Source organism: Lactuca sativa, chromosome 8, assembly GCF_002870075.4.
Source record: "Lactuca sativa cultivar Salinas chromosome 8, Lsat_Salinas_v11, whole genome shotgun sequence".
NCBI classification, from domain to species: domain Eukaryota; kingdom Viridiplantae; phylum Streptophyta; class Magnoliopsida; order Asterales; family Asteraceae; genus Lactuca; species Lactuca sativa.
The window spans coordinates 70,103,010-70,113,426 of NC_056630.2; the positions used below are offsets into that span (position 1 = coordinate 70,103,010).

The 10,417-nt window shown below is 29.5% G+C and overlaps 1 protein-coding gene across 1 annotated transcript; it reads right to left on the reverse strand.

The window, feature by feature from the left end:
- Positions 1-842: 842 nt before the first annotated feature.
- On the reverse strand, positions 843-4,231 carry LOC111921903 (ureide permease 1). The gene is made up of 8 exons (XM_023917474.3): positions 4,081-4,231; positions 2,745-3,044; positions 2,507-2,645; positions 2,250-2,424; positions 2,047-2,078; positions 1,874-1,968; positions 1,399-1,773; positions 843-1,309 (listed from the first exon to the last, which is right to left on the reverse strand). Exons 2-8 carry the CDS (start codon positions 2,979-2,981, stop codon positions 1,154-1,156), a joined length of 1,209 nt encoding a protein of 402 aa, XP_023773242.1. The 5' UTR covers positions 2,982-3,044; positions 4,081-4,231; the 3' UTR covers positions 843-1,153.
- Positions 4,232-10,417: the final 6,186 nt, after the last annotated feature.

The following is a 10,417-nucleotide window of genomic DNA, read 5'->3' on the forward strand; positions in this document are numbered from 1 at the left end:
TGCTTCACTTAAGAAGATGTGGAATAATGATGGGTTGGAAGATATGTTTATGAAAACGTATCATTTTTATTTTTCTAAATAATGATAGTTCTACTTAATTATTTATTTTGATATAATATACTTTGAATTATTTGATTATAAATTTTAGTATTTAAAATATTAATTATAGTAATAGAAGGGATTTAATAAATAAAAAATAATTAAATATATATTTAAAATATTAATAATATTTTTCTAATACTTAATAAAGGAATTAAATAAATACAAGTGATTTTATAAATGTTAAAAATATTAATAAAGTGAATTAATGAATTAATAAGTTTCGAAATACCGCAAATGTGAAGGGTCCGGGTTTTGGGTACGCATCGCCTACGATCCAAACTTCAGGGACAATTTCGCAAAGTGAAATTAAATATTTTCCTATATTTTTTTCCTACTCATCCTCCTATCCATATTAAATGGTGACATAATGACACATAAGTGCAAACCCAATATGACTAATGATTCCCAAAATATTAAGAGAGATAATGAACACTTGCATGATATTACATAATATGATTTTAGAAGATGATCTTACATACTGTAGCTAGAAAGAATGAGAAGATGAAGATGATCAAGATTCCGAAATTGATTCAAAAGTGTACACATCTAGTATTTAGGCAATACATAACAAAGAAGTGCATTACAACCTTCACTTTGAATTGGTGGAATATATTTACCAGAATTGTTCCATGTAGTCTTATGCAAATGATTACCAATTGAGGATTGAAGTTAAATGACAACAAGAGAATGTTGATAAGGTGTGGGAAAGAAGCAAAGTGAAGAGGAAGACACACTAGCCAAACATAAGGGACAAACAAGCACCTTTTCATGATATAAATACATATATAACCATACAAAGAAATATCTCTATAGCACTACCGAAGAAAGAAAAGGAAGTTACAACTTAGTGCAATGAATACAAACACTAAATTTTCTACCAAGTACCAACTCTTATTTTACAAGCATCAATTTTAATATCAAACTTACAAATATTCTTATATGCTTTGTGCATTTATACCTTTAAATCTTTTTGTGTTCCTGTACAAATATTGATCATACAATCACTTAACACTTCTAAAATCTAGTTTAACATTTTTGTCTTTTGATCATCTTAATTTTTGCGGTGGCCAGATGACGCCATTAGAACTCCAACAGCCACAATAAACATGGACAACATGCCTACAAGAAGCACATATGTTCTCCTTGACGATTTTCTGTATTCACCAAAAAACAACACACCCCAAAAGGTACTCACAAGTGGAAGTGCCTGAAATCATTTCACAACAACCTCATAAGGTAAACATCTTCATTCAAATGCATTAACTACTTGTACAATAAAGTACAACAAGAACTAACCTGAACTGCATCAGCTGCAGCATAACCAGCAGCTTGTCCTCCCATAAACTGGAGACCATTTCCAAAACCACAAAGAAAACCAGCTAGAAATGCCCAACCACGCCCTTCCCAGTCATTTAAATATGCTTTGATTGAAGATTTAGGCAAGTTGAATGCCGGGTGATAAAGGAATATAATGTTTAAAATTATGGCAATCACAAAACAAGAGCAAGAAAAGTAGAAAAAAGCTGTGTAGACACTTAAGTGAGGAACACCATCATCCAATGTATTCCATTGGTCATTGGTTGCAAGGTTAAATGCTGGTGAGAAGAGAGAAAAACATATTCCAGCAAACAAACACATGGCTAAGCCAATCAAAGTGCTCCTTCCAAATACCTGAAATAATTCAAACAAAATGTAGAAAGTTAGCATTTTTAATGATGGAAACAAAAGAGTAAAGTAATAGATGTATCATGTATTGTATCTATCATATAACCTTGATTGCTCTTTGGCTCTCGAGTTCAATAAGAAAACTAGCAGTTCCTGCTTTTGCTTTCTCCGGTTTACTGCTTCCATACTCGAGATCATTTTCTAATAATTGAAAAGAAAGATTAATTAAACTAATAATCCAGGTTAATAAATTTAGTTGAAAGTTTTAAGGGTTCTTACTTGATATCGTTTTTGACCCGTTACTAATTGATCTGTAAAGTATCATGTAATTAGGTCATTAGAATTCCAAATTTTTGAGTCAATATTCAACTAAATAAGATATATATATATATATATATATATATATATATATATATATATATATATATATATATATATATATATATATATATATATATATATATATATATATATATACATACCTGTTTTCACCAACTTGAGAAACTTGTAATTTGTTAAGCTTTTCTTTATTGTCTTTAGCATTGGATGCATGGACTGCTGAACCTAAACAGACAGCGATCAAGAAACACGCGACCCCAGGAAAAAGTATCTCAGCTTTATTGATCTTGTCGTCTAAAAAGTAGTTCAAAGTTGTACCTATTGCCCGGTGATCCAAAAGATGTTTCAAAAATAGTCATATGTATTGATGCTTATGTAAAAATGATGATGATGATGATACCTATAACAACTGTAATACTTGAGGTGACGACCTCGGTTACTGATAAACCAACAAATGCCCACGCGTATTGTGTTGAAAGATTTCCAAGGCTTAAAACCACGCCACCCACCATTGCAAACAAAACACTTGGCCAATTATTCTGAGAAGAAAGTTGGATTGTAGTTCATGCGTATGTAATATGAATTTTAACAAAATAATGTATTTTGTAGAATGGTTTACGTGCATGAGCATACTATACCTGAGAAAGTTGGATTAGGAAATTGGGTTTACCATCATTGGTATGGCCAAATTCCCCAAATGTGAAAGCGATTATGACAGCAGCCAGAAGATTGGTGATTGTGTAATCAAGATAAGTGTGTTGAGGAAGTCGGCCACGTCTTTCTAACAGTGTTAGAATGGCGGGCCATGTTCCTAAGAAGAAGAGCGCGAGGAGTATGCATGCTATCGCTCCTCCTCTGCTTTCCACTACATACATCTTTAAATCCGAACCGAATCAATTTGCTGTAAAAATGGTCACGAATCGAAACCCGAGAAAACCCTATCCAAAGTAACAAATATATTAAAAGTTGTTAACATTATCAAGAATCTTGAAATGAATCTATGAGTTTAGGATTATTAAAAAGAATCTGGTTGTGAGAGGGTAAAGTTAGACTTTTTCAACGAGTCAAATGCAACACAAAAGTTCAAAGTTGATGACTGAAATGCAAGAGTGGGACCTTATCTTGAAAAATACACCAACTACCCATTAAAATTTAAGAGTGTTGAATGACTGAAGAGTTTAGGATTGGTGAGATGAACTGCAAGTCTTTCAGAAGGTTGACTTTTTTTAGCAGATCAAATGCAACAGAAACTTCGATCATGTCAAAAAATACACCAATAACCCATCAAAATTAAGAAACTTAAAGATTAAAATGATGATATGAGTGAAAAGAAACACATGTTTAATCTTAAAAGTAAAATTCTTTGGACAAAAATGAATGTTGAGCATAATGTATAAACAAACCGTAGCATTCGAAGTTTAGAACTTGATTTAAAAAACAAAAGAAAAAAATGAATATATTTAGGATGAATCTTCAAAGAATATATATATACAGCTACCTAAGAATCATAAAAACCCCAAAAACTATACAAAAAATTGATATATTAATATTCCCCAAACAGCTTATTCTCACAATAGAATCAAATAAAATATATATAATTTAATTAAATTTCGATAATTCTAAAGAAAAGATACTAATATGATCACATAGCTTTGATCAGAAACAAGATGAATCTCCCAAAGAATAAGATTCAAGAACAAAGTTTGCATCTTTGACCATAAAGTCAAACCCACCTTGGCAGAGAAACTCAGTTTTTAAAAAAAAATCGTCATAAGCAAAATGAATATATAATCTCCAAAAGAATCTAAAGGTACCTAACAATCACCACAACCCAACAAATATACAAAATAAAATGATCTATATCAACCAATCATGGACCAAAAAAGTAATTTTGCAAAATTATCATATTACATATATTTGCAAGGTGTCATTTCATGTATTGGGACATCCTGAACATGCAAATTTGGATTATACCTATACAAAGAGTATGTAGAGGTGATGTGAGCCTGTAAAGATGAACCACACCATCAACAGGGTTATGTTTGTTTGTGCCGTTATTCAACTTTGGCTCTACAGGGAAGACGAGTTTATTTAATAAGAACTAAAATAAGATGCGTTGGGACTAGGGAGAGTTATAAGGGATGATGCATAAATATCTTTATTTTATGAAGCTTAAATTAAAATAAATATCAATAGTATTTAATAGTAGTGTCGTATTACTTAGGGGTGTGCATTAAACCGCATAAACCGCATAAACCGCTCGCACTGCACCGCATAATGCGGTTTTGGACGCTCTTGGTGCGGTTTGCGGTTTATAGTTACCAAACCGCGGTTCAAACCGCACTGCAACATACCATATATATATATATATATATATATATATATATATATATATATATATATATATATATATATATATATATATATATATATAACAACATGCTAGATGTTTACCATTTTTAATACCCTTAATAATGTTTATGAGATTTCGATTGATAAACATGAGTTAAAATGGGAAACCAACAATATCAAAAATATGTGTTTACAGTACCTTAAGTTCATATTATAATTTTAAAATACTGTAAAATATTTTGATGTTATGCATAAAGAAGATGCTTATATAGTCAATTAATATTTCCTTCATAGAATATAAAGCACCACACACTTATTATGTTTAAAACTAAATTGAATATTTATGTTTATGAAACCGCATAAACCGCACAACAACTGCAAAATCGTCCGCACAAAACCGCACCGCATAACGCGATTTATTACCTTTGCGGTGCGGTTTGCGGTTCCCAAAAATAACAAACCGCATATGCGGTGCGGTTTGCGGTTTTGAGGATAAACCGCACCGCGAACACCCCTAGTATTACTTATATTATGGTATAATTTTAACAAACAATTTATATACTATATTAATTCCCATGACCAATGTTTTGAAAACCGGTTTTTTAATTGAACTGGTATGGTAACCGGTTCCTAGCGGTCAACCGGTTTTAATATTTTTTATGTTTTTTCCTATTTTTATACACATAGATACATATATACAAATCGTGAATTTGATGTTTACAAGTTCAAACATTAAAAATACACATAAAAAATAAGTTTTCGATGAATCCAAATACATTAAAATAACACATAACCATAAGTTTTAGTGTTTTACATTAACTCATATACGTCAAAAAGAAAATAAAATATAATACCGAAACAAAATATAGTTTTAGACGAATACAAACACATCAAAAAACTTTATAACATCTATCATATGTTTTTATTTAGAGAAACTAAATAATTTGAAAAAAAAAAAAACAAAGCTTATTATATAAATGGTTATTTTTCATATGTTTTTTTTCGGTAACATTTCACATAAGTTTTTGTTGTGAAGATGAAGTGTTTGGTTTAGAACGATTTTATAAAAAAGATAAATTAAATATTTTTCAACTTTTTGTTCCTACTATTATTCTACCTATTTTAAATGGTGACAAGTGTCATTGAATTTAATTTAAATTTGATTGAGATGTAGAAGGATATTTAATTTCTCTATAGAAACATTGATGCAAAAACAAGTAAAGTCTAAAAATGCCTTTAATATAGGAGACCATTTTGCGATCAAGGGGGTGTTTGGCTTAGCTTTTCACAGCCAAAAGTCCTTTTTGTAAAAGAAAAAAAACAAAAAGATGTTTGGCAAACTAGGAACTTTTGGAGTTTTAATACAAAAAAAAATCATCTTTTTGGAAAAGTCAGGAAATCCTGACTTTTTGTAACTTTTTGGAAAAGATCTTTTGAGCTTTTAAAAGTTAAGCCAAACACCCCAAAAATAGTATATTTGGCAAGGGGCTTTGCGTGTGTTTGTCTATTTGAGTAATATGTGAAATTCTAGATATTTTTTTCTTTTTGATAAATCATGTATGATAAAGACTATTTTAGTAATACGGACTCTTTAAAACCTACCATTTTAACATATTACTCAAATAGACAAACACCCAAAGCCCCTTGCCAAATATACTATTTGATCGCAAAGTGGTCTCCTATATTAAAGGCATTTTTAGACTTTACTTGTTTTTGCATCAATGTTTTTTATAGAGAAATTAAATATCCTCCTACGTCTCAATCAAATTTAAATTAAATTCAATAACACTTGTCATCATCTAAAATAGATAGAATAATAGTAGGAACAAAAAGACACTTGTCACCATCTAAAATAGATAGAATAATAGTAGGAACAAAAAGTTGAAAAATATTTAATTTATCTTTTTTATAAAATCGTTCTAAACCAAACACTTCATCTTCACAACAAAAACTTATGTGAAATGTTACCGAAAAAAAACATATGAAAAAGAACCATTTATATAATAAGCTTTGTTTTTTTTTTCAAATTATTTAGTTTCTCTAAATAAAAACATATGATAAATGTTATAAAGTTTTTTGATGTGTTTGTATTCGTCTAAAACTATATACCATTTTGACTGTGGATAACAAGTTATTGTTTTTTTCTTGTACATAGTTTATCGTTAAATATTTTTATATACGACTTACCATTAAAATATTTCACAGTCATCTTCACGGGCCAATACCATCCACTCAAACCATCACCGTCCACCATCCACCTTCCACAACAAACACTACCTTCTACAACCACTATTCACCGCCACAACCAACCATCTCCATCATTTACCACCACTACAACCACACATCTTTATCATTCACCACCGACACAATAAAGAAACTAATCTAAAATCAACTTTACCCTGCAGCAAAATCGATTCAACCCTAAAAATCAATTCACCAATCAACTCAAAATCAAATTTCAATAATAAAATTACATATTTAAACGTATATGGTTACTAGTGACACACGATTGAAGAAAGTAACGAGAGCAATGGAGGATCCAAGAGTTTTCATTATGGGGGACACTAACGGTTAACAATAAAAACGGGTCGGGTCAATATAATTTTTTGTTACACAGAAACTAAACTTCCATACGAACCAATTAGTGACAGATGAAGAATGAAAAATCGTACGAGTCCGTCATATATAAAATATTAAACAAAAATAAAAGCATTAACAAAATTCTGTAAAATTTGAGATTATTTTTTTGCTTTTTAACTTTTTCTTTTTTGCGGATTTTAAGCAAAAATATTTTATAAAATTGAGGATTTTAAGCAAAGATGGTGCCAAGAGGGGATTATTTCAGCAAAATATAAATATTTAGAGGGTTTTTTTAATAAATTTGGAAGGGTTTTTTTGTTCCTGTTGTTACTGTGCCCTTATATTCAATCTTTTGAAAGGTCAGACTAATTATATATTGAGGTCCTACACTTATATTGTTTTTCATTTTAAGCATATTTACCATATCTATTCTAATAAATAAAGGGTTTTTTTTTGTCATTTGTCACACTATCATTTAATTTAATTTGGCAAATGTCATTTTATTGTTATTTTGAATTAATTTTTTATCCACATGTCATTTTATGAGTTTTTCTATTTTATTAAATTTCCTATAATATTTTAATGTAATAATTATAATAAATATAATAATAAATAGACATTAATTTTATTAATGAACTTACCTTTTAATTTCAATATTCCCAAAACTAAAAGTACTCATTAATTTCTTTTGTTTACTAATTTAAATTTAAAAGATAAAAAACATATTCATTATAATAATTTATATTTTTTTTTTTATTTTATTATAAATTCAAAGTTGTCAAATATTTTGACATTTATATTTAACTTTTTTTTTTTAAATTAACTCATGTAATACATGAGTCTCACAACTAGTAATTAATAAAAAGAATCACATCATTGGGGACACCTCCCCTTTCTTCAAGCTTTAAATCTGCTCGTATAAGCTAGTTCTTTTAAAAAGACTATTCGGAATAGTTATAAAGTTTTATTTATTATTTTATTATTAATATTTATTATTTATTATCTAAATTCTCTCGTATATACACCCTTTATTAATTTTAATAACATTTTTTTATATGTCATTTTACATTTTATGCTAACTTATTAATTAGTTTTTACTAAATGTTATTTTTTTATCAGCTGACTTATCAACTACCATCTAACTTTTCAGCCCCGAACTGCAAACCGAAAAACCAAAATCAAGACAAAAAATTAAAATCAAACATAAAACTAATGGTTTGGTTTCTACTTTTTCAACAACCAAAATTTTCGGGCCGATCTCATTTTTAGGAATTAGAAAACCATAATGAAAACCAAACAACATTGATTTGTAGAAATTGCTTATAAATATATATAATTTGCAAATATTATATACACATCTACGTAATTTTATAACAATTAGCAACATGACAATTGACGAGTGAGTTAAACTGGTGAACATATTAATTTGAGGTATGGGGTTCGAATCCATTTGGCTTATTTTACTTGTGGTTTACTCATCCCACAATGAATGGCATAGTAAAAGTATTTCTTCATCTCTGGTTATGAATGTATTGATCCATCTGCAAACTTTTACACTACATTACATCTAATCTTATATCGATTGAGGGATATTAAAGCATTTAGTTTCTTCATCTATAAGATAACAATAAAAGCCTATAAACCTTAAGATCTGGAGTTGCATTCCATATTAATATAGGAAGCCAAGATTTTTTTTTTTTGTATAAAATTTTATAGTTTGGTTTAGGTTTCAAAAAAACTGAACCATGTTGGTTAAAATCGGAAACTGGAAAACTGCAATTGATCGGTTTGGTGCGGTTTTGGTTTTAAAAACCAAAAAACCGATATTTATGGTTTTCGGTTCGGTTTTGGTCAGAAATCTCACCAAATTGCACCATGTTCGCTCCAATTTCAACTACTAGCTACTTTTTCAGCTAGTCTGCAACACATAACCTTAATATAAAACTATGAAGCTTAGTTACATTTAAAGAAGATGTCACAATGATATGAGACACATTGTGGATGTTGTTAATGATTTTTTTTCAAAGGTGACAGTCTTATATGTTGTTAATATTGTTGTCCAAAATAAAGTTTTGTTGGACATAAATCGCGTGGAGGCAATTTGTCAAGTGGAAATCAAGTGGCCTTGAATCAATCTAGTGCTAATTAATCAGTTGGAAATAGGTGTGGTATTGCAATAAATCAAATGGATAATATGTTGACTATAGTGGTTGTGAATGACACACTGTTGGATTAATGTCTAAGTCCATAACTATAATTGGTAAGACTTAACCCAACCCGACATGGTCCATTTAGATTGCATGGCATCATGCATTTGGATAGACTAAAATGAGAGAAATAACACTTAAGGTTTGTTAATATATTATAAGTTCTAATATATTAATAAGGTTATTTAATTAGTATTGATCAAGAATTAATTTGGAATTAATTAAGTGATCAAAAGGAGACTAATGAAATATATGGGTTGATTGTGTAAATCATTCATTCTTATATATGTGGGCTTGTGATCCAAGATTCCTTACGTTGGACTAAGTCCATGGGGTGACCCATGGATGCTCCATGGAGGTTAAAATCCATGGAGCATAAGGAATGGGTAAAGTCATGAGTTACATGGTGTAACCCTAATAGCCACCATATAAAAGAATCCCATGGCTCAAGAAATCGTGCACTATGTGTGAGTGTGAGGGCTAGACGATTTCAAGGAGTGTTCAAGTTTCTCTCAAGTTATTCCAAATGTATTTGGTGTTGTGTGAACCATTTGAGGTGTCACACTTGAGGCACTTGGCACTCAAGCTTCATGAAGACTTTCTACATAAAGAGGTATGTATTCTATCTTGTTATATTCATTGTTTTGTATGCTAGATTAGGATAATACCTTGGATGTTCATAATTGCATGTATAATAGAAAAACAATAGATCCAAGGTATTTAGGGTTGCACATACACTTAGGATTGTTAGAATGCTCAAAACCCAACAGTGGTATCAGAGCCACGGGTTGTTTTCCAGTTATATTGATGCAAATATTTTATTTTCAAAGTTGAAAAAAAGGAAAAAAAAAACATGAAGTTTGTCAAATTTTAAGATAATTACTTGTTCTTATGAAAAACTAATTATTTGTAATATTTGAATAATTTGCTTTATGAGTTGAATTAGGTCAAATTTAATAAAAGATAAAATGATATGATTATTTTATTAGTTTTAAAAGTTTGATCTAAAGAGATTTATTTTTTGAAACCTCCATAAGTTATGGATATGAAAAGGTTTTAAAAAAAATTGATTCAAAGTTTTTATGGAGTTACAAAATTTGGTGTTAATGTTTTAAAGGATTCCATAACTTAAGAAATATGTTATGGATCACCAAAAGTTTTTTGTGTTACCT